The 23,819-nt window shown below is 49.3% G+C and overlaps 10 protein-coding genes across 10 annotated transcripts; 3 read left to right on the top strand and 7 right to left on the bottom strand.

The window, feature by feature from the left end:
• Positions 1–11: 11 nt before the first annotated feature.
• On the top strand, positions 12–3,245 carry M437DRAFT_54605 (acetyl-CoA synthetase-like protein; the record flags this gene model as incomplete). The annotated part of the gene is made up of 3 exons (XM_041022722.1): positions 12–293; positions 343–741; positions 789–3,245. 3 exons carry the CDS (start codon positions 12–14, stop codon positions 3,243–3,245), a joined length of 3,138 nt encoding a protein of 1,045 aa, XP_040877306.1.
• Positions 3,246–3,663: 418 nt separating this feature from the next.
• On the bottom strand, positions 3,664–4,614 carry M437DRAFT_86755 (uncharacterized protein; the record flags this gene model as incomplete). The annotated part of the gene is made up of 2 exons (XM_041028519.1): positions 3,664–4,165; positions 4,379–4,614. 2 exons carry the CDS (start codon positions 4,612–4,614, stop codon positions 3,664–3,666), a joined length of 738 nt encoding a protein of 245 aa, XP_040877307.1.
• Positions 4,615–5,807: 1,193 nt separating this feature from the next.
• M437DRAFT_68202 (uncharacterized protein) lies at positions 5,808–6,414 on the bottom strand (the record flags this gene model as incomplete). Its single annotated transcript, XM_041025075.1, has 2 exons — positions 5,808–6,160; positions 6,219–6,414. The coding sequence occupies 2 exons, from the start codon at positions 6,412–6,414 to the stop codon at positions 5,808–5,810; spliced, it is 549 nt and encodes a 182-aa protein (XP_040877308.1).
• A 965-nt stretch (positions 6,415–7,379) lies between these two features.
• Positions 7,380–8,792, bottom strand: M437DRAFT_54544 (uncharacterized protein; the record flags this gene model as incomplete). The annotated part of the gene is made up of 1 exon (XM_041022709.1): positions 7,380–8,792. The coding sequence occupies one exon, from the start codon at positions 8,790–8,792 to the stop codon at positions 7,380–7,382; it is 1,413 nt and encodes a 470-aa protein (XP_040877309.1).
• Positions 8,793–9,933: 1,141 nt separating this feature from the next.
• M437DRAFT_77374 (uncharacterized protein) lies at positions 9,934–11,560 on the top strand (the record flags this gene model as incomplete). The annotated part of the gene is made up of 3 exons (XM_041026797.1): positions 9,934–10,026; positions 10,190–11,309; positions 11,355–11,560. 3 exons carry the CDS (start codon positions 9,934–9,936, stop codon positions 11,558–11,560), a joined length of 1,419 nt encoding a protein of 472 aa, XP_040877310.1.
• Positions 11,561–12,473: 913 nt separating this feature from the next.
• Positions 12,474–13,856, bottom strand: M437DRAFT_54739 (uncharacterized protein; the record flags this gene model as incomplete). The annotated part of the gene is made up of 1 exon (XM_041022747.1): positions 12,474–13,856. The coding sequence occupies one exon, from the start codon at positions 13,854–13,856 to the stop codon at positions 12,474–12,476; it is 1,383 nt and encodes a 460-aa protein (XP_040877311.1).
• Positions 13,857–14,856: 1,000 nt separating this feature from the next.
• Positions 14,857–15,981, bottom strand: M437DRAFT_68206 (uncharacterized protein; the record flags this gene model as incomplete). Its single annotated transcript, XM_041025076.1, has 1 exon — positions 14,857–15,981. One exon carries the CDS (start codon positions 15,979–15,981, stop codon positions 14,857–14,859), a length of 1,125 nt encoding a protein of 374 aa, XP_040877312.1.
• Positions 15,982–17,882: 1,901 nt separating this feature from the next.
• Positions 17,883–18,842, top strand: M437DRAFT_9644 (uncharacterized protein; the record flags this gene model as incomplete). Its single annotated transcript, XM_041029099.1, has 3 exons — positions 17,883–18,117; positions 18,209–18,732; positions 18,807–18,842. Coding segments are annotated over 3 exons (795 nt in total), but the record flags the coding sequence as incomplete, so codon positions are not given.
• Positions 18,843–19,128: 286 nt separating this feature from the next.
• Positions 19,129–20,558, bottom strand: M437DRAFT_77376 (uncharacterized protein; the record flags this gene model as incomplete). The annotated part of the gene is made up of 2 exons (XM_041026798.1): positions 19,129–19,830; positions 19,917–20,558. 2 exons carry the CDS (start codon positions 20,556–20,558, stop codon positions 19,129–19,131), a joined length of 1,344 nt encoding a protein of 447 aa, XP_040877314.1.
• Positions 20,559–21,732: 1,174 nt separating this feature from the next.
• M437DRAFT_54856 (hydrolase CocE/NonD family protein) lies at positions 21,733–23,514 on the bottom strand (the record flags this gene model as incomplete). The annotated part of the gene is made up of 1 exon (XM_041022758.1): positions 21,733–23,514. One exon carries the CDS (start codon positions 23,512–23,514, stop codon positions 21,733–21,735), a length of 1,782 nt encoding a protein of 593 aa, XP_040877315.1.
• Positions 23,515–23,819: the final 305 nt, after the last annotated feature.

The following is a 23,819-nucleotide window of genomic DNA, read 5'->3' on the forward strand; positions in this document are numbered from 1 at the left end:
TTTTCTCGATCATGTCTATTGGACAGAGGCTTGTGCCAAATGTTATTGATGAGTGGGCTAGATGCCATCCGGATGAAATATGGGCAGCGTATCCTTCAACTTTGGAAGCACTTGCCCAAGGCGACTTGATAAACATCACATGGAAAACCCTTTCAAACTCCATCAACCGATTAGCATGGTGGTTGACAGAGAGACTGGGACGTGAAGAGCGTCTAGAGACTCTGTGTTATGTCGGCCCCTCAGACATCCGCTATTTCGTGTTTTCTGTTGCGGCCTGTAAGGCTGGGTTCAAGGTAAGTTTGGCATCCTGTCGGATGAGCTTGCAAGCTTACAACTATCAAGGCACTTTTCTCATCACCCCGGAATCAAATTGCCGCCCACGTATCGCTTTTAGAAAAGACACAATGTCATACTCTCATTGGAGTTCGAAATTCTCTCGTCAACAGCATCCTCGAGAACACGTCTGTTCGATTCCTGGATATTCCATCCCTTGAAGACCTTCTCGATGTCACTGAGGTCGCTCCATACCCATATAACAAGATATACTCAGAAGTTGTTGGGGAACCTTTTCTGCTTCTGCATACTTCAGGGTCGACAGGCCTACCCAAGCCGGTAACAATCACGCATGGTCTGATGGCATCCAAGGACGCTCAGCAGCTACTACCGCCTGTCTTTGGCAGATACGTCACCTCACGGCATTATAGAGGCATCAAAATGTACACAGCTCTGCCGCCATTCCATGTAAGATGAATAGGATTCGATTCATACTGTATACTGACAAAAACAAGGCTGCCGGCATTGACTTCTTCGGCTTTTCCATATTCCAAGGAACAAAACTTATCTTCGGCCCTCCGGACAAGATCCCGACACTTGAAATAGCACAGCTCATACTTGAAAAAAATCTGACGGAGGCTGCCGTAATGCCACCGATCATCCTTGAAGAGGTGGCTGAATCAAAAGCAGCACTAGAAAGATTATCTTCTTGGTCTAGTGTTTCATTCGGAGGTGGTCCTTTGTCTGCCAAGTCAGGCAATACTCTATCCAAATACACCAACGTCTACAATCTCCTTGGATCTACCGAGACTAACAATCTACCTGAGCTCACTCCAGCAGACTCCGAAGACTGGCAATACCATGAATTTCACCCTGCACTTGGTCTCGAATTTCGCCAACATTCTGGCAATCTGTATGAGCTGGTCTTCATCCGGCAGCCCGAGGATGGACTCTACTTTGCACCATTCAGGACATTCCCAGAGCTCCAGGAGTACCCTATGAAGGATCTTTACTCACCGCATCCAACGAAGCAAGGTCTGTGGCTGTATCAAGGTCGAGCAGACGACATTGTGGTATTGGCCAATGGTGAAAAGTTCAACCCAATCGAAGCTGAGCAGATTATCTCATCCCATCCTGAAGTCAAGGCGGCAATCATAGTCGGTGCTTCCAAAGAACAGCCGGCGGTCTTGATCGAGCCCACACCGAAACTCGCCGAGCTTGACGAGAAGCAGAGAAAAGACTCTATCTGGGAACTTGTCTCGAAAGCTAACGAAGTTCTGCCTGGCCATGCAAAAGTTGATCAAGCCCACACCAAGATTTTGGAAAATCCCGAAGCCTTCTTGAGAAGTACTAAGGGCACTGTGCAGAGAAGACCAACAGCTCAAAAACTCGAAGAAGAAATCGAAAAGGTATATGAAGATGCAGAGTCAAGTCCACTTGCACACGATCTAGACTTTGACAATATGAATGCTCTTTGTGTCGGCATTGCCAAAACCTTGTCCGCAGTAGGGTTGCGCAATGCTGAGCAGATCAAACAGGACGAAAGTCTCTTCACTCATGGCCTTGACTCGTTGCAGACTCTCAGACTTTCCAAAGCCTTTCAGTCGAGTCTGAACAATGGAACAAGCAGCTCAGCGTTGAAGACGATGATATACAACAACCCGACCATCGACAAGATCGCTCAAGCACTTACAAAGTACAAAAATGGAGAAGGCGTGCAAAACCAGAGTTCAAAGCATGCGGGAGCCGAGATGAAAAGGATTCTCAACGAGTGTCTGGATTCTCTTGAGAGCGTTGGCACTTCATCCAGTGGAACGTCTGCCCCGTCACGAGCGACGCACGTCTTACTGACAGGCTCAACTGGCGGATTGGGCAGCTACGTCTTGGATGTGCTTCTCAAGGATCCAAACATCACGGTGACCTGTCTCAACCGAGCAGGCTCTGACAGCGAAAAGCAAAAGAGGATCAATGCTGAAAAGGGCCTCAACATCGACTTTACACGAGCCGAATTTGAGCAGGTAGATCTTGACAAGCCCTGTTTTGGACTGTCAGAAGATACATACAGAAGCCTGAGCGAGCGAGCTACACATATAATCCACAATGCCTGGTCTGTAAACTTCAACCTACCCGTCACAGCATTTGAAGACCAGATCTGGGGATGTAGGAACTTGATTGCCTTCTCGATGGAATGTGCGCACCAACCACAGATTCAGTTCATCTCTAGCGTTGGAGCAGCTAACCGGTGGTCTGATAAGACCGAAGAGTGCGTGCCTGAGAAGATGCTCGAGAATCTGTCATTCTCGGAAGGTATGGGATATGCCCAGTCAAAGCAAGTGTCTGAGATGCTTCTTGACTCCGCAAGCAAGAAGTACCATGTGCCATCCACGATCTGCCGTGTCGGACAGATCACTGGACCAGTAAAACATCAACAAGGTCGTTGGAATGACGCTGAGTGGTTCCCGAGCTTGATCAAGACGTCCATGTACCTAAGCGAACTTCCTGCCAGCCTTGGATCAATGGGCCGCATGGACTGGATTCCTGTCGACATCCTCGCAAAAGCGGTCGTAGAGATCTTGCTTGAGAACCCCGACAGAACAGACCGAGACACGCCAATGGTTTCTGATGAAAGAAAAACACAATTTGTACATCTCGTCAACCCTCACGAAGCCAATTGGGAAGATATCCTGCCGCATATACAGAGCTCACTTGACAAGCAGTTACGAGTTGTTGCTTATGAAGAATGGCTCTCTGATTTGCAAGCCTCTGCTGATGGCGAGCATACAGAGGCGAACCCTGCTGTCAAGTTACTTGACTTTTTCGAGGAGAATAGGCATGGCTTGAAGCCAAAGTTCTCAACAATCAATGCTCAAGAGATGAGCGAGACATTGGCAAGCCTTGAACCTGTCGATGGTCAGTGGATGGAGTTGTGGATGAAGCAATGGGGTCTGCGCGATGCTGGACTTAGCTCTTGAAACTGGTTACTGGTTGGATTTTTAGTTGTCATGACAGCTTAGAATTCTTCGAAGGTTCGGTAATGTACGAGCCGCAAATCAGCATGCTCTAACGCCCTCCCTCATCGAGTACCTCGTCAGTACCAGCTTCATGTTTTATGCCATTCATATGCCGCTCTCTGTGTTCGTTTGAAATTGCTGGAAGCGGTTGTTGAGAAGAGTACTATCATGTCACCGCACATGTGGTACGACAGTTCATTGCAAGTGACGGACTGGGGCTCACACCATTTAACTCTGCGACGAGCTGTCGTTGATATCAGCACTTTTGGCGTGAAGCTTGTTATTGCCCAGTGGGCTAACACGTATATAGATGAGCCTTATGGGCGATTGTGCAAGGAAGTCGGCCAGAGCATAAAGAAGCGCGATGAGTAGCAGATTGTCACATGATCAAATCGCTTGAATCGTAATCTTGGGTGAAGTTGTAGTAGAATCCAGCGCTCCAGAGCTCGATGGCAACACCACGCTCTACTCTTGTCCAATCTTCAAGACTCGTTGCAGATACACGCTTGAAGTGTGTGAAGATGCCTCCATTCAACTTGAGTAAACGACTCAAGAGAGGCGCGCTCATCGTCTTCAAGGCGCCGCCATGGAGAAAGGCAATCCCGCTGCCACCATCACCGTCTTCATGATCAGGATACGCCTGACCAAAGGTGTGGCCGCAGTAGATCACCTTGCTTCCCTCTATCCCATCCACTTTGATGCGCTTTACACTGGGTGTTCCCCCACCGATGATGACTATGCCACGACCATTGGATTCGTGTTTGACGGCTTCCCACGGTATTAATGAGTGTTTGACAAACTGCTGCCAGGCGTCCCTCAGGGGCTGAATGACCTCGACGTGAAGAGGTTCACGGACCCAGTCTGCATCAGCATTATAGTGTCTGCAGCCGTCAGAACCGATTGAACGGCAGGTTGTAGCGGTATTGCCATCTTTTCGGCCGACGGGCCACGGCTCTGCTACGACGACGTCGATCGCGCACGTGGTAGACGCAGCAAGAATTTTTATGCGTCGATCTGACAGACAGGTTCAAAAGAGATCATCTCTTCGAGGGAACGAAGACAGTTCTTGTTCATTATAGTGACAAGTGCCGTACGCGGCGGTGACACTGAGATCTGTAGCTTGCCGATGCCGGCTGAAACATGAGAAACCATGCAGATCACGGTCTGGCTGAATCTCTTGAGGAGCAATGTTGTCGAGGTCAAGTAAGTATGACCGTAGATTCTCCGGAACATGCGAAAGGCGTTGATCGATAGGACGAGTGTCGCCGTTCAGTGGTGAAGTGTCTTGGGTCGACTCGAGCATAGCTGGCGTGACAAGGCCTGAATCCATATGCCATAATGGTAGAGCAAGCAAAAAGAGTAGTGTTGTCATGAGACCCCATTTGTGCCTCGCACAAGCTCTAGGTATGGCCACAGTAGCTGGTGATGGTTACCACACTGTGTATTGACAAGGATCCTTTCGAGAACAGCAGCCTGCAAACAATTCAATAATATGAGGCCACTATAGAAAGCAGCATACTACTCTCCGCCAGATTGGCGAATATTATCAGCTGCACGTGAGCGTCGCAAGTCATGATCAGAACGGTTGGCTTTCCTCCACCTACTCGTACATAATCGAGCCGTACCCCGCATCGCTGCCGCTCTCCTTCTGTACACCTCGGGTAGCTGAATCTGTCAAAATTTGAAGCACGCCTGCCGGCCGGCAAGAGGGTTCTTTTGGAAAGGAACGATGTCGCATGTACCTGTACTTCTTGAAGCTAGCGAAGCCTATGTCCTTCTGCTCCGGATGTCTCACAAACTCACCCGTCAGCTCCTTATCTTTGCCAGCCTAGTTTCCTTTCTTGTCATGGGAGAAAAAAACCTGCATACATCCTGGCGAGTCATCTCACCTGCATCCATTATAACCTTTCTCAACAATCTTGGACGCACTTGGGAAGAACCGAAGAATTCTGCAGGCTCATGATGTTGCGTCATGGTCACCACCGATACAGAATTGATGCGCTCATCTTCATATCGGATAACCTAGGAAACACAATGATATTCCTGGTAAACATGCCATCCTCGTGCTAAATGCTCTCAAAGACGGTTGACGGCAGGCTCTGTGGTGTAAGCATCTTTCGCGAACGATTTCATGAGGCATGCACGCCCCTAAGGCCCATAAGAATGAACGCACAGAGATGGCAATGAACATGACTCAGATTTCATTAGGCGGCTTTACTCTGCTTAAGTCTCTCTTACTGATGTTCCTTGGTCACGGAGAGAAGCTCCTCAAGAAGTGGACCCAAGAATGATTGATCGCAAATCAAGATATTAACATTCAAAGATTCTTACACAAGCAAGAAATCAAGCCAACTATTCCAAGACGCGCATAACCCTATACCCGAATCTGAACATGAAAGAAGAACAAGAAACATCATAAGATATAAGAATTGATTTGTGAAATTGAATGCATGGATGACAACGGTCTTCTCAAACGCATTGATTGAGATCAAGCGGCTATCAGCAGGACTTCACCATAGAAACTCAGGGGACCACTGTGTGAACTGGTGTTGGCGTAAACCATGTGATGGGTGGGGGACCCGGCGGGCCTGGTGGACCAGGAGGACCAGGCGGGTGATGAGCAGGAACAGGAGCAGGGGGGAGAGGGTGATTTGGTGGACCTCTTGCAGGTCCGTTTGGTGGGTTGTTTGCAGCCTTCTGCGGCCCTTGCGGTGAGTTGCCAGGCGACACAGGGGCTGGTGCAGGAGATGAGTGATGCTGGGAATGACCTCTATCACGGTGGTCGCCAGAACGCTTTTGGACTTTGAATGCCGAATCATCTTCATTGATATCCTGGAGAACAATGCTGCACACACTGGTGGCAGCCTTGATGGCGTCTTCGCCGCATCAGTACTGGTTGTAGTGTGTGCCTGGGATTCATGAACATCAACATACCGTCTTTATCTGCTGAACTGCATTTTTTCGTGGAGCAGTACTCTAGATAACCTAGGTAATGTTCTGACTTGCATATGCACTTGCTGTCATTGGCCGCGCAGTTCGTTTTCTCAATTGCTCGAGCAACACAGCTACTCTGAGATGTTGTCAGTGACCAATCAATGTAGTTAAATCTGGACCAATCCATACCCCACATGAAGGAATGGTCGCTGCTAATGAGCAAGCTGCACATGCGAATATCCACAAGGCCAACAACTTCATGACACGAGAGGGTAGGTAACAAAACTCCTGACACAGCAGTATTGTATCAGGCTATATACTCACCAGAGATCCAAAGCGCATGCCCCAACGCTTTGATTCGAAGCTCTCATCCCACCCTGATCTACGTACCTTTTTCCAAAACTTGCTCAAGTCTGGAGAGCTGCAACCTACCCGATAAAGCAGAAGTTAGTAAAGCAGAAGTTAGTACAGGTACCGGAAATGTCCCTGGCGTAGCTGAACTAGGGTTCCATGCGTCGAGTTCCTTCATCAGCCGGCACTTGACACCGCATTATGGAAGCGAGCATGTTTAATGTACGGTATCCAATAAAGAACTCAGCCACGTGGATATAAACATCACTGCGAGCGGCTGACATCAGTGGAAAATCGCGAGAGAGTCTTCCTGGACCGAACTTGTTCGAAATCTCGGCACTCTGGTACAAAACTCTCATGCCCCTCTCAGACCTGAGGCCATTGTCAGCTATCAATGCAGCTCGCATGTATCTTATGATTGCATCTCGGCCACAGCTTCCCCATCGAGAGCACGCTTTCGAACTATTGAGACGCTATTGTTTTGGTCTATGCATGGCTGACACCCCACTAAGGCTCTCGTGTGCAAAGCTTGGAGTTGTTGAGTCTCCATGCACATGTCACTCCTCGTTGTGAACGCGAGACAGTAATATGGTACCGCGGTGCGAACGACAAGCATCCAGATCGAGACATGTCCTCGTGATCGTAAGGATTTGAGGCCCGCCACGATGATTTGACAGAGTCACCAATTCCGTCTCGAAAGAGACCAGAACTAAATCATTTTTGTAGCACGAAATGATGAGGTTTTCAGCAAGTGATGAACACGGTATTCAGATCGTTGTTGACATCTATGTAAATCCGACGAATCCTACATCAATCTTTCATCTCTCGCTTCCAACTGTAGTGTGATCCCAGACTCTCACTCTGAAGCCCAACCCTCTGGTACAGACGCTGCGCGATGTAGAGGCTCGGCTTATCCAGACATCGAGTGACAATCTCAGCAAGCCACAAGGTAAACGCCAAGCAGATGAACTGTGGAACGAGATAGTTGATCTCAAGTCCAAAGGGCCCAATACCTGGCAGGGGCATTAGGTTGATCCAGTCAGGAACAATACCGATATGGCCCTCGCGTATCCTGCCACTGGCTGCATACAGCCTGTCACCCAAAGTCCAGAGTACTGGACCATGAACAAGGTAGAAACCAAATGACACTCGCCCAAGATATTGGCAGAAAGAGGTCTCAAAAAATTTCTTGAGCCAGTGAATATGTGGGGTGACAGCGACGACGCAGATTGCAGCCAATGAGCGAAAGAACCATCTGAAGTCCCAGAACGCTTGAGGTTTCAAGAAAGAGAGAAAGTACCATCCAGGGGAAGCCCTGAGATGCTGGAGATCATTCGAGATAGATGGAACTCCGCCAAGATAGAGGCCAACAGCAAGGAGAAGGTACGAAACCTTGGTCTTGTGCTCTTTCAAGGCGTGCAGTCTTTGCGGAAGCTGTCCTCGGCTTGCAAGCAGATCCAGATCGCATAAGATCATGCCAGCCATGAAAAGAGCACAGTACCAGCCATCAACGATGTACATGAAATAGTACAGCAGAAGAAGTTCGCAAAGCAATCGAGAATTGCGACTGCAACTAGACAAAGCCAAGAGCGAAGTATAAACCACGATGGAGCCTCTGAATTCTTTCGGTATTGACCACGTATGATCATTGTATACATTCGTAGGCTCTCCATCGAAGATGAAGCTGTAGTTCTTGAAGTTGCAATACCATTTCCAGATTTCGCCAAAGTAGGTGGATTCTGGCTGTTCCGCGATGGGATTGCCAGACCTGATATTGAGGAGGTGCCAAGATGACATCCAGGCGAAAGTCGTGCCTGCAACAGGTATATACAGACGAAGCCATCTACGAAACAATGCAGAGGCCAGATTCTCCGACATTTTCGTAGTATCTCCTGACTGCAGTATGGCCAGCGGTTTCGCTGACAAAACATAACCAGAAATGACGAAAAATATGGCTACGGCGAGGTGTCCACCTGAGAACAGGATACGAACACCAGGAAAGCAGATGAATCGATAGGTTCCATTCCAGCCAAAAGCATTCTCGAGGATAAACTCTCCACCTGATCCAGAATGACCCCAGACTTGGTGGTGCAAACTGAAAACGAGGAGTGCTGCGAATCCGCGAAGACCGTCAAGGTATGCCGTACGATGAAGTTCTGGGTTTCGAGGTTTTTTGTCCTTTTCGAGATGGGTTGATTGTGTCACTGCAGCAGAGAAGGGCATCGACCATGATCGTTTCACTTGGGGCTGAGGGCCGTGGCTACCAAGCATCGCCTCCAATTCATGCAGATTGTCTTCGATGGACATTATCTCGCGTGGGTCTTTAGACATTGCAAAGAATGAAAAACGTATAGCTTCTCTCAAACTTGAAGAAGTTTTCGAAAGGCTCAAGATGTATATGTTGGTTGAATTCACTGCTCAGCTCGCTTCCATGCTCGAGCACTCGAGCTCCCGCATACTGCTCAAGGACCAAGCCACCATGATAGAAGAAAGGCTATTGCATGTATGCACATGCATCACCAGCGGCACAGCACTACATGCGAGTAGATAGAGCTGAATGTGTCAGCACAGCACGATCACCAATGATTAGTCCCGCTTGATGAAACGTCAAGGATCATGTTTTCAATAGCCTGAGCCACGACAGAGTAAGGTCGGACAAAACGGAAGCAAAAGTTTACCTCAGCCACTATCACTATCCTCCTCGAGGACTCGAAACCGGAAGTCCTAGAGACGACGGCAAGGGTGAGAGAGTGGATCGACACGGTCCAGCTTGAAGACATGCAAGGATTTCAGCTCAAAGTATGCCCGAGAGAAAGCTGAGAAAGGTAGTTGCCCTAGATAAGTTGATCCGCTATTGCATCGAACCCTGGGTCAGAATGGTTTCTGGATTCCGCCATCGCTTGTCAGGTGTGAAGCTCGAATTACACCCTGTCGATCTGACGCAACGGGACAGCTCTTCATTGAAGTCAATCTGGAGACGCTTGGGGACTCTACGAAAACATGCCTATCTACCGCCAGCTTGGGCCTACGGCAACTACGTGCTACCGATTTGGGCTCGATCAAAAACCTTCAACAGCATCTCGATCGTGGCGATCATGCAGATAAGACGTGCCGAAGGGGCCATACTGTACTGTGCATGTAAATGGCGCGATACATATGTACATGTCTGTGATACCGCCACTATTATATGTACAGGCAAGGAAACAAAATAAGCTTTGGGGGACGCATATCCCAAGACAGTGACTCGTGTAGGAGTTATCTCTCCGGGACGCCCTACCCCACTACCCCACTAGTCAGACTTGACAGGAATCGTTGCACCTTGAGCCGATGACTTTTACTTTGACTTTGGCCCTAGCTCAAGGTCATGCAACTTGCCCTTGCATACTACTTACTATCCAAAACACTCAACCACAACTCCAGTCAGCAACTCCACCTCTTCTCTCACTTTCTTCTTCTTGTGTTCTGAAATCCAAGCTTGCACTATGATGAATCCATCAAGAACCCACGATCCACCTCTACGAGCTTTTCTCGCTAGGCAACTGCAACAACTTGTTGTTCTTTGTATCATATGTGTTGTAATATGTTTTTCACTCAACAAATTCACGACTGGTCCACCCGAGCTTCTCCTCGAATCGAGGCAGTTTCCACGCAAGATCTGGCAGTCTTGGAAGGTCGATCCGACACGCTTTGAGACCAGGGATGTTGAGAGAGCCAGAACTTGGACTGTCAAGAACCCAGGTCACCGCTACGAGGTCCTAACTGACAACAACGCCGACCACTACGTCGAACATCATTACGGACCGTCAGGTCTTGATAGACCAGATATAATCGGTGTTTACAAGTCACTCAACGCCAAGATCATCAAACAAGATCTCCTGCGTTACCTCATCATGTATGTTGAGGGCGGAGTCTATGCAGACATCGACGTGGAAGCCATCAGACCCATCAAAAAATTCATCCCCAAGATATATGACGAAGCCGATGTGGACATGGTCATCGGAATTGAGACTGATGAGCCCTCTTTCGCATCTCATCCGGTCTTGGGATCGAAAGCACAATCTTTCTGCCAGTGGACTTTTATGTGTAAGCCAAGACTGCCAGTCATGATGCGCTTGATCGAGAATATTATGAAGTGGCTTCACGAACTGTCACGAGAGCAAGATGTGCCAATCTCTGAGCTTCATCTCGACTTCAACGAAGTCTTGACCGGAACTGGTCCCTCAGCTTTCACCAAAGCGATCCTTGCAGAGATGTCAAAGGCCATTGGCAAAACCGTGGCTTGGGACAAATTTACAGGGCTTACTGAAGCGAAGCTCGTTGGCGGCGTCCTAGTCTTGCCAGTCGAGGCGTTTGCCGCAGGAACAGGCCATTCAGATTCTGGCAACCACAAGGGCAAAGGGGCGATGGTGAAACATCATTTCCACGCATCATCCTGGCCTACGAACCATCCTCGATTTAAACATCCTGTCTATGGAGAGGTCGAGAAATGCAATTGGGATGCAGAGTGTGTCAGGCTATGGGACGCCAACACCGCCTTTTTCAATGGCCTTCAAGAAGAAGAACGTCTGAGAATCATCAACATCAAAGAGCAGCGAGCCTCGGATCAACTCGCAGGCCCAGCCGGCGCTCCAGCAGCTGCTAAGGATCCACCGTCGTCTGACCCAAAGGAAGATCAGATGCGAGAAGAGATTGATGCAGAGAAGATATCGGAAAAGCCATCAGCTGAGAATCTGATGGCCCGTCCGGGTCTCGCTGAAGCTCTTGGTCCGCTCGTGCCATTAACAGATACCGAGCTGGCAAACCCCGATCTATTGAGCCTCCCGGAGGCCAAAGAAGCTGAGATCGAGGTCTCACCAGCCGATGCCCCCATCGCGCCTATCGTAGAGGTAAAAGAAGATCGTATGCTTGAGATCAGGGCTGTAGACGCGGAACATGAGACTTCCGGTGGTACTGTGTCATGGACAGAGCTGACGCCAGGACTCGACTTGTAGCTGGAATTGAGTTGTGCAGGGTTCTCTAGTGAAGGACGGGTGGATAGCAAACGTGGCAACGTTGAATGTAGCGATCGTCATGTTCAATCTCGTGGGTCCTCGGATGAAGAATTTAAGCTTAAACCACAACTCCACACATCGAAGCTTTAGTGCTTAGCATGGATGTAATTCTGCCGGGAGCCCTACTGCGTGAACTTACTGCATCTTTTAACTTCCGTTATCAGGGACGTCACTACATGCAATACTTGGGTACGTACAAAACGTGAACTCAGATAGCAAGGCACAATGCATGAGTTTCGGATGCAGTCGAGCATACCGAACGATCGTTTTGAATTCGATAGAACATACTCCTTACCACCCGAAGACCTGTATCATACCCTGGTCACGAATGTTGATGCAACCTGCGAGCCGATTGATCTAGGCTGGCCTTCAGCTCCTTCACCTGAAAGTGCCTCAAAGCACCCATAGCTCGGATCGCTCGCATCGCTCGTATCGCTTATCGTGAATTGTATCGACGGAGCCTCTGTCATAGGTTCGGACAAAGCTTGATCCCGCTGTACATACTCAGCTATGGCTGCTGGATGATAGCTCCTTCGCTGCCTATCGCGATGTTGTTATGTTTTCTGATCATCCTCTCGTCCGATATCACTTGCCTGCAGTCACGTCGAACGAGCAGATACACGCTACGTGCCATTGCGTCATTTTACAGGGTTGTCGGTGGAAAACGCTGCGAAGGGTTCCTGCCAATTCCGACGCAGGTGTCTACGCTGGAAAAGCAAGTTGGAAGAAGATCAATTCAGAGAACACAAATCTTTGACGATCATTCAGCAATGGCTATGCAAGAGTGTACAAATTGTTCAGATACCAAATGAACGATAGCATACTGGTAATACACAACAACATATAACATCCATCAAGGACAATATCCGAGATCTGAAAACAAGTCTTCGGCCAGCACATCGATCAGGCCAGCCCTGGTGTCCTCAATACCAAATGCTAGAAACATCGGATCGTCTAGATAACCGTGATACTTTTGTCCATGAGTTTTCCAGCTTATACTTGTGACATAGAACATTTCGGTATGCCCTGCCGGGATATCCTTATCAGGATCGCTGTACAGAAGTGAATTTGTGTCTTTTGTCAAAGCGCTTCGCCCATGGATCCATATAGGTCGTTGTGAGATAGCGTGGACTGCAAAGGGCGCATCACGCTGGAAGACCATGACGTACGGCTCATATATTCCATGCCAGTCATGATACGATTTGTGTTGGAAGATCGCGAAGATGAAGGTGTTTGAGGTATTGGGAGTGCAGTGAGGGTCTGCTCGTTTGCAGAGTGTGATAGAAAGCGAATTAGTAGCCTGATGAATGGATTCCATATCGGGAGCCAAAGTCGGCATGTACATGCTCAGACACACGTCGTCTTTGTTGGCTGAGTTGACCCCAAGATTAGGCCCAACAGAGCCGTCGAACTCTAGCTCGGCAAATACTCTGTGGGGGTAGATATCGTGATGTACATAGGCCTTGTTGTTGCTGTCCCAAAAGAGAAAGAAATTCTTCTCCATGCCGCCCACAGGTGGAGGCCTCTGGAGCTCTGTTGCGTGAGTGAATAGCTTTGGCACAACAGATCGTTCGGCATGGAAGTCGTCAAGTAGCATGCGTGCATCCTCGACCCAGATACCAATGCAAGAATAGGACGACTGTGATCCGTACAGGATATATGGTGCGTCAGGACCGTGGCACATTCTTGCATCACGAGGCCCTCCCCGACTGTTGAAGTATGCCAATTCGCCCGAGCAGTTGCCAACAATAGACGGCTCGATAGGAATGACGGTAGGCTCGGCTGTGCACACCATAACGTCGTTCAGCAAGCCCACGTTGCATGTCATCTCTTGTGATACCGATATCTGTTCGCCACTCTGCTCGTGCTGAGCGATCATAATCCAAAGAGTGTGATCTGTCGGATGTGGAATTACATTCGGATTGTATATTGGAGTCCCGCCAGTGAAGATGGGGCTGAACTTGCGGTCTGTTGTCGTCAAGGAGAATATCTCGTGATAGTCAATACTATCGGGCAGAGGGTCGTAATCATCGTCTTCGTCGTCCGACGCATCAGTGATGTTCTTAGCGTTATCGAAAACCGTCACTGACGGTTCAGCATCTGGACGGGCATTGGTAGTCTTGAACTTGGCTTCATCTTCATCGAAGTCTTGGCCGTAGAGGGCGTCGAGATCCTCGCCTTTCTTTCCTTCCGTTGCGCCGTCTTCGACTACCTTGAGACCATGCTTGCCTATCATAGGCGAGGGTGAAAAGTTCAAAGAAGTGAGAGTGAGATAGAGAAGCGAAAGAGCCCCGATGATAATCGCGACCACCTTCAGAATGTTCCTGTTCTTTGATCGTCTCAACAACATTGTATGCTGGTATGAGAGGTCCTATGCAGTCAATGAGATTGTCACTGTTTTGTTTTTGAGAGAATAAGCTGCAACCTCGACTTGAAACTCACGATTGGCTTGTCATCCATCAGCCCTCGATTCCCGTCCAAGAACGCTGTATAGTTCCAAGTGGGAAAAGTATCATCAGCTGCGCGCAGCCGAGGAGTGGCTTGTCACCCTCAGCTGTCAGCAGCATCACACTCCATGACAAGCTCAGCAGGACTCTTATCGCCATAGGAGGACCTCACGACCATGGTTTGTACTTCTTGATGCATAATGCCATATGTGCACAATAGGTCTCCAAAGTAAAGCTTTTTGCTGCCTGTCAAGGGTACGGTAACAACGCCACGCTTGGGACCTAGAGTTTACTGTTTATCCGGTGTCTGACAGCTCGGAACCCACTGTGCCGCTCATGTGTCAGAAACGTGGCTCCAATCTCAAGCTCGAAAGTCAAAAGTCCTTATCGTACTACTGCATGGTTCAGACGGAACAGTGGTCTAGGTACGGTACGGTACGTACTCATGCGGACTCAAACTTTGACTCCACTATGAAGTCTATATTTCCCCCTGGCGCCACGCTGTCATATACATCCCGCCTTCGACATATAGCTTCGAAACCTGGTCAACGATCCGTGGTCCGGCCGCCAAAAATTTCGACCGCTCAATTGTTCCTGCACCAGGAGCTTCCGTAGGTACCTTGCAGATACATGCCACAACCCTCAACAACCGCCAGGAACCATTTACCGAATCAGACTTGTCACTCTGCGGAGCGCGCTTCCAGACTCCAACAAGGATGACAATGAAGGTGTGTAGTCTGGTTTAGCTCTGCTGCAATGCGAGCTATCTGCCCTTTGCCAATAACGCCACTAATAGTGGAAAGTGAGCTTAAACATGTTGAGCGGTCCATTAGGTCCCTGCGAGAAGTACAACTCATTATCTTTCGTTGAGTATCGCGGATGCGCGGACACACCATAGCCCAGCCAGCCGGAATCGTTGTTCAGAAGCTTGTATCCTTGAGTCCATGGACCCCACGGGTTTTCAGCCAGGTAGAAGAACAGAAAGTCAAGATAGAGGTTGCACATCAGCATGTACTTTCCGAAGTAGTTACTCCAGATCACGCTACCATATTGTTGGCAAGTGAAACGACCATTGGACTCAGCTGTTCGCATGCCATACCTCGAGGCATCATCGGCAGCTGGGATACCACGCTCCCAGACGGGGCTAGTCTTGTTGTCAGGCGGAAAGACAAGATACTCGTATCGATCTGCACGGAAAGCAGCTTCGCCTGCTTTGACCCGTCCTACGAGTATGTTGCCGAACGGCCCTTGTTGAACGTAGTTGTAGATGTACTGCTGAGCACGAATGATGGCGAAAAGTCCCAGAGCGACCGAGTCGGGTCCTGTCAGAAGTGGTCCGAGCCTCGTTGCAATCGGCTGGGTCTTACCAAGCGTCACAGCGACGACTCCAGCGCCTTGGTTACTAATCGAGCCATCCGGTGCTCCACGGGTGATTTCCCAAACATAGGCAATGCCAGTAGTGTCGTTGATCGGAACAACGTTCGATGTATCCATACCGTACTGCGACTGTGGAGGCTCGGGCTTCGGATCTCCATGCCAGGAGGAAGCAAAAGTGAACTCGCCGACGTTTGCGTGTGCGGACGCATCAATCACCGAGACAGCCTTTGTGCCGTAGAAAGCAGCGCCCATCGAGAAGCCGCACTTATTCCACGTGCCGCACATCATGTCACCGCAATTCCAGATGTGTCGGCCACCGAGGAAGCTTGACCGACATTTGTCGCCCCCAAGCCCAAGATTACCAAGTGATCCGGTGAACTTGATATCTCCAGTATATTTTATCTGCCATTTTGTCCCATTTTGTTGGTGAAAAGTGTCGACATCAGGTAGTTGGACTGCTTTTTTCGAAGGTTGAGGGCAGGCGATCACGATTGGGACGATGATCACAGCCAGAAGTGCAATGAGTACCATTGTCATGCTTGCCAAGACAAGCAGTTTGTGAATGAGTGGCGGTATACTAATGCGTCGAGGATATAAAGAATGTATCAAGTTGGATGTACAATTGAAGCAGAATGCAAACGGAATGACCAAGACCTGCTGAGAGAAGCGCTGTCGGCTCTTTTGAATCTCGCCATTTTGAGACGCTTTCGATGATTTCGACATTGTTCGCACGCTCCCTGAGTCTTGTCCAGGAGAACGATTAAGGGGTCAGGGGTGGATGTCGCTGGAATAGCCAAGTCTGGCGCGAATTGTATGTGACAGTTGAGGTGAGCTGTTTCGAAAGGAGAAGGGGGAAATCAGAAAGAAAGTGTAAGGGTTTATGACGCTTGTTCCCGAGTCATCGCTGCCTGGGGACAACTCAGACTGTTGTGCATCCACCTGTTGTCTATATGTGCCATTCGATCAGCAATGTAACAAGCCTGAGATGATAGTTGCCCTGTTCAATATCGACTATAGGCGCTTTTGATTGTTTCCGCTGTGAAGTGGCACAGACAGAGGCAACAGCCAAGCAAATATCTGCCGAAAAGGGGCATAGAGGCATCAAACTTCTCCACCACGATTCCAAGAACGGCGTGAATAACTGGGCAGGAGTAGTAGTGTCGTATAGAATTGAACAAAGCAATTGCATCCACAAAGCGTCACGGTAATGGCAACGATGATTGTTCAGCAAGCGATGAATCTTCGACTGTACTTTGCAATGACCATCCATCTGATCAAACCTTCAGAACGATACTGATGGAGATCAGATCTGTTGGGCTTCTCAACCAAAATGTTGACCCTGGGCCTTACATCAACGAGCTATGTGCAATGGTCACTGCTCGTCGCTCATGCCAGAAAGATTCTACGTGCAAGTCCTGAGCGGGCGACTGTTTGCTAAGCAGTCTGCATTATTGACTGTCTCGCCATCCCCGTCGCTCGTTTTTGGTTCGACCACGACTAGCAATGCATCACTCAACACGGGGTGAGAACTGCATACGCCGAATGCCGAAAGGGCCAAAACTTCTCAAAGGGGAAATCTGCATGCAGGCAAGCAAGCAATAAACCCATCAGATGTTCCACGAAGCAACTCGGTTGCGGCCAAAGAAGCCGAGGTCCCGGACTAGTATTGTTCCTGAACCTGGAGGGGAGCTTATCACGATTCGAACACCAATAGCTCCTCATGTTATCGGTGCAAGTTCGAAGTACCTCAGCTGGCGTGTAGTGTGGGGTATCTATTGGGGTCAGCAGAGTCGTTCTCGAGGGAACCCATGTGGAGCGGGGCATTTGCGAATTTGCCTTTCCCATGGCTGCCGAAACAAGATTTATGGACCAAAGACCAGATCAAACTTCTGACAAGGCGCAGATCCCTTGTTGCTATCTTTTGTGTTCAGCTTCTGGGCGGAATCCGTCCAGAGGACGATGATTGATCGATCTCAGTACTGTACGCAAGCTGTACTGTATGCTTGGAAGGCTAGGCAACGCCACGCGGTCCATAACCTTCAATCCGTGATGCGCGATAGGGATCAGCAGCTGACATGGGACATATGCAAGTCTGACCTTTGCTATATATCGCAATTGGTTGGAGAATCTCTCGACAATGATCAAAATTGCGCAAGTCGTCGTTGTGCTTGCCTATCGTACCTTCACACTCAATTCTTCGCAGCTCATCCGCAATGCATGGCTCGAGGCTCCGACACGAAAGTCGTCGGAACTATAGAAGACGTTGGATCACGATAATCTTGATGCTTTCCGTCATCCTTGTTGTCTTCAACTATCTTGGTTTGACATTTGATCTGCCATCGAGCACAAACGGTCTCAAAATCTCATCCACAGTCTTCGAGTTGCAACCTAAGCGGCCAAACAAGGCGATCATAGCAACCACATTGCAGAAAAGCCCTGATAGCGCAGATTGGATCATTGATCTGCTCCCAGATTGGCAACCATACATTTTCATGGCCGATGGAACTGTCAACGATGCTCCGATGCTGTCAAATCAGCATGCACACAAAATTCCTTTGGCACTCAATAGGGGACGAGAAGCAGCCTCCTACCTTAGTTTTATCATAACGCATTACTATGACCTGCCGGAGTATATGGTCTTCATTCATGGAGACCGGTATCAAACGCACAATGGTAAACATCCTCATTCATGGGCTGAGCGGCCGCTGACTATCATATAGATGACCCGGTACGACTTGCGATTATATCGAACGCGAACCCACAGCTGATATCGCACAGATGTATGATACCCTGCCATTGATCCAGAAGCTCGACCTCGACTACGTCGACCTGGAGGGCTACGTCAATCTGCGGTGCAATTGGAAACATTGTCCCGAACCGTATATTGTGCCGCGACCCGGGCACGAAGACAGCATCTGGGAAGCACATGGAGAGTATGTCAAAGCATGGGAATTCATATTTCCCAACAAAACACTTCCAGAAAAGGTGGCAGCGCCGTGCTGCGCCCAATTTGCGGTTGATCGGCGGACAATTCATCGATGGCCGGTAGCGCAATACGAACTCATTCGAGCTTGGATGTGGTCAAGAGATGGAGATATTGCAAGCATGAAGTCAGGGATCATCTTGGAGTACATGTGGCATATCTTGTTTGGCAAGCCAGCATATTGGTGTGCACCTGTCAAGCCATGCTACTGTGGGACGTGGAACATGTGTGACTTAGACTGTGATGAGACAAAGGGATGGTGCAAGGGACGGATCTGGACATCCGATCCACCACCTAGTCTGCCGGTATGTATGCCCAGGGAGTCGTAACATGCAAATTCGCTAAACCCGAGCAGAGCAACTGGCCGGAAGAGGGCCAGGATGGACTGACGTGGCCAATGGAAGGCTGGGAAAAGAACATGTGATGCGAGATGGCAAATCAATCTGAGATTTTGTGTCACTCTGATGGACAAGCCTTTCCATAAATGTTGAGGGTGAAAGATATAAGCATGGCCAACCTCCGGCCATAACAAGTGTATAGTCTGCACCGAACGGAGAGTCTCAACGCACATGACACTAGCGTCTGAGTATGTATCTCTCCATATCGCCAGAGGCTATGGCAGCAGGGCGCCGGGGCCCGGTATTCTCGACATGAAATGCACGCCAATACTTCTTGCAGATACTCCTTCCGCTTGAGCCATGCTACACAAGACACTTCTGCTCCAGCCACCTAGCAACTCTCAGCGATGGTGCGTCAACCAATCTTGTGAATATATCGGCCGCCCAAATCGTGACCGCAAAGATGATGATCGAAGCCAAGACGAATCCCAGCTCCTTCCTTGCAGGCGTATCGTATCCGATGATGCTCCAGAAGAATGCGAACAATAGATACCCTATCGTCTGTATGATGCACCCATGGACAAGGTAGAGTCCAAATGAAATCTTGCCCAGATACTGTGAGATCCTGTGATTGAACAGGCGTTGGAGTATCAACGAGTTCGAGGTTGACCAGACAATCAAAAGAGCACCCCACGCTGTCCAGTATCGCAGTCTGATGAATATCCCTCCGAACGGTTCTGGGATCCAAGAAATGAGCGTGTTCCAGCCAGGTGCCCTGTCCAGATGAGTCTCCGGCTGACCCCCGAGATAAAGCCCGCAACTGAAAATGACAATATATGTCGTAGACCAGAAGATATTGGCACGTGTCTTTGCGCCTGATGGTTGTACTATCGAGCGGCGGCGAATGTCTAATTCTGCAAAAACGAAGCCTCCGTAGAACAATATCATGGACCAGTGTGAGATCTGGTGTGCAAAGGCTATCAAACAGAGTAGGAAGAGCAGTCGCAGTCTGGATCGCAAGCGGCAGACTCCAAGCTGTGTGACGAACAAGATAATGGAGTTTGTCTGGAGATAATAGTCAGGACATGGTGTGAGACAATCTCCGCTTGATCCAAAGGTTCAAGTGATTCCTGGAGAGCGGGAAGACTTACGTATTCTGTGGAGATTGTCCAGAGGTGTCCATCATAATGCTTAACATCGTCGTTTGTGAACGGGTTCAGAAATCTCGATATCTCGTGAAACCAAGGTCTTATCTGTTCCATCGCGGTCGGTCCGCGCTCAGGGTGGAACTCGGGGCCGCCAGACAAACGGGAAGGGTCTGTCGCGATCGGCCTTGTCAATTCGTATAGCCCGAGCTGGATGAACAAGACAATGAAAAGAGTCGACGCGATGCAGGGCAGATATATCCGAAAGCCGCGACGAAAGACGGAGGACGAAAGTGTTGAGCACAGGGCCTCAAAGTCTCCTTGTCGCATCAGCTTCACGGGCTTGTAGGAGAGGGCGTAACCTGACACGGTGAAAAATATGGCCACCATAAAGGGACCATTGTAAAAGAAGCGGATCATTGGTAGGCGTAAGAACGAGTTGAAAGGCTCTTCGGGAGACCAGGCTGCCGACACATCATGTGAGGGCAATGTGACGTGATGCACAAAGACAAGAACAGATGCTATACCTCGCATACCATCAAGCCATGCTGTCGGGTGGAGTTTTTTGCTTGACGCAAGGTTGTTTGGACATCCTACTCTGCTCTGAACGACTGTTGGCAGCAGAAATGTCAACGTATGCTTCATCATGTGGACAACAGAGCTTCGTGACAGTACTCCTTCGATCGAGTCTGATTGAGAGAATCGTGATGACGCTCGGGTCATCGAACGCCAGTCTTTGGCCAGTGTTGCGTCCAGTCCACTCTCCATGTTTGAATTGATGCGATCTTGTCCATCGACGAGGCCTTTTTCTTGCTTTTCCATCTTACTTGAACACAGGAGAATGGCTCCTTCAACGTGAGACGAACTTGATGATTGTCTGTGGTATGGAGTGCAAGGGCAGTAAAAGTGATAGTATGGTGCTGGACGGTCCTCGATTCATGCCCGTGTCGGCTGCCTCTTCGCACACATCTTATCTCCCTACGAGCGGCTATCCTCTAAGGGCTAACACTGTCATCAATATTTCTCAGCTGCAATTATAAGCTTCCGTCTCAGCTCTTGCTTCGAGTCCGTGAAAGTATATTGTGATTATCAAATAGGTTTTCAGGTACATGCATTAGCTGCGCTTTGTACTGCGACGAGGGCGCTGCACGCGAGCTGGGTTCTCATTAAGGTTCGCCCGGATTTTCCAAACGCTTCGGAAACGGCACCAAGTACGATATTGGATCTTCTAGGCCGACGCGCTGATTTCTTCATTTTGCTTCAGAGGTAGCATGTGGCCATCCACCGAGAAAATGCATGTCAATCGTGCGCGCTCTTACGAGGTTGCAAATGTTCATTGTCCATCTTTCTAATCCGCCCTCGTCGCATGAACGAGTCCGATTTACAGTTAGAGCAGACTTCGGACTTGCGACGGAATTGAGTGTTTTTGAATCAGCAATGATCCCCATGCGCGGGAGTTGGCGGGCTCGAGCAAGACCGTCTGATCCGCGATGCCGCTTTGTATTCTGATTAACAAGAAACAATATATGGCATTTACAAAGTACATGTATCTTACCTCCAAGAACTTAATATATTGTGTCTGCTGTAGTAAGTGAAAAAAATGTTTTATTTGCTTAAGCTTACTTTTAGTGATTAGTAATAGTAAGTATCTTTTAACTATAAAAGGATCATGGAAAGTGACTATAATCTTCAAGTATAACATAGGGTTAAAGCTGTATACTACTAGTCTATCTATTCTAAGTGAATTCTGTCTAGACTATAGATATTACTTAAAAGCGATAAGTTTAAATTATCAGTCTAATGATATAGATCATAACAGTAACTAGTAAGGAATGATTGGTAGACTAAGCCAGGAATCGTACTTGCCACCTGCATGAATGCTATGCATACCACGGTTGCGGGTAGGCAGGGAAAGCGCAGTGCCCGGTAGTGGTGGAGACTTGGGGGCAAGAGGGCCAACCTCGTGTCCGCCAATCTCGATAACTAATCGCTCACCGGCATTGACAACCATCGATGTTGGCCACAGCGTCAAGTTCACAGGGACGATCTCCCCAGGCGACAGAAGTTGTTCCTCTTGATGCGCCAGTACCGGCTCCTCTGGAGTTGACAATTTCGGATCCAGTGCCCGGTGAGAAACACGCATACGGCCGGTTGGACCTGTATAGGACAAAGTCGATGGCAATTTGCCGTCTTCTGCCATTGATGCGACCCATTGGCGCTTGTCAGGAGCGCTGAGCACTATGTGGTGGAGTCGCTTGCCCGCTGCATCTTCCTTGTAAAGCGCAGCGAACAGATCGAGATCATCTGCTCCCTGAGCCTCGACCCATAGATGAAGGTTGATGTACCCAGTAATCTCGACTTGGCGCTCGACCTCAAAGATGAAGCGAGCACTTGCGCTCAAATCTTGCGAGTTGTATGTAGTGACGTCCGCTGTCGTAACAGGCTCTACCATCAGCTTGCCTTGTGACGCGTCGAGATAGAACTTCTGAAGTCGTTGACGCTCGAGTGGCCATGCAGCTTCAGCACGGCCAACACGATCAGCACCGCCGGGGTTCAAGATAGAGAGCCGGACCGGTGAGGTTGCTTCCCAATCGTTGTCGATTCCTTTCAAAAACCGATCGAAGAAACGCTTCAAGTCACGAGCGTTATCGTGATCCGCAATATCCAGCCATTCCTGAGTGTTGTGTACTCGCAACCATTTCTGCTTTGACCCGAGTCTACGGAAAGCGCTCACTGAGCCTTTACCATGGATAGGGCTGGTCCAGCTTGCAGCCACGTAGGCAGGGATCTGAATCTGCTCAAGCGCAGCACGTTTGTCTTCCCAATAAGCATCAAGCAGCGGATGGCGGATTGAGTTCTTCGACAGATTGTCACTGCGTGTGGTTCCAAATAGGAAACAGAAGATTGCCTTGTCCAGGAAGTCGGGATCAGGGATACCACCGCGCACGGCCTGCTCCCGGTACAGATCGATCAAGCCTTCCCACGGAGCAATTGCTTTGAGATGAGGCGGACTCAGCGCTGCAATAGCCCATTGCGCCATGGCAAGCTGCGAATTTCCAGACATGGCGACAGCTCCAGTGCACCACTCCATCTTGGCGATCTCTCCAATCGCATCATAGCCGCGTTCAGCAAGCTCAGTCCCCATGAATGGCTGATCACCTTCCGAATGAGATGTGCCGGCGGCATCGACATAGACAACGGCGTAGTCTTGATCGCACCACCAACCGGGATCGGGGGATTCGAAAGCCTGGAGGCCAGACAATGATGCAGGATCAGCCCCGAACATGACAGGATTGAGGTTGCTGTTCCACCAGCCACCACGCTTACAATAGGGAGTATAGACCATGATGGCAGGCACTTTCTCATCCACCCGAGGTCTGTAAACGTCTGCATAAAGCTTCACGCCGTCGCGCATGACGAGAGGCTCGTCATAGTCCGCAATGATGTCGCAAGGCAGTGGGAAAGAACCCTTGCCATGCACACTGCCCTTTGCAAGAATCTCAGTATGGGTGTTGAGCTCGGCGGCCGGTGGCTGTTGTTGCGACAAAGGATTAGTCGGAACATATTCGACATCCAGTCCAAGGCGTTGAATATATTTTGTCATGATGAAGCAGTTGTTGCTGTTGTTTTACAAGGTGTTGTAGAGAAGCTGAGAATCTGGGTATGTCTGGGATGTATTTTATATATAACAGTGAACTCATTTTATCGTCGCCGTGAGGTGCTCGCACCCCACAACCCCACAACCCCACAGCCACACAAACTGGACGGATACGCACATCCTTTGTGGTCCGAGTCTCTTGGCCTCATCTCAAGCTCAGACTGGTTCCTCATGGATCCGGACATTCGCGCGTCCCGAGCAGCTTGTTGTGCCGAAATTATGCTGTCATAGCATAAATTCTATGCACGAGT

The sequence above is a fragment of the Aureobasidium melanogenum genome (genome assembly GCF_000721775.1).
Source record: "Aureobasidium melanogenum CBS 110374 unplaced genomic scaffold scaffold_20, whole genome shotgun sequence".
Taxonomy (NCBI): Eukaryota; Fungi; Ascomycota; class Dothideomycetes; order Dothideales; family Saccotheciaceae; genus Aureobasidium; species Aureobasidium melanogenum.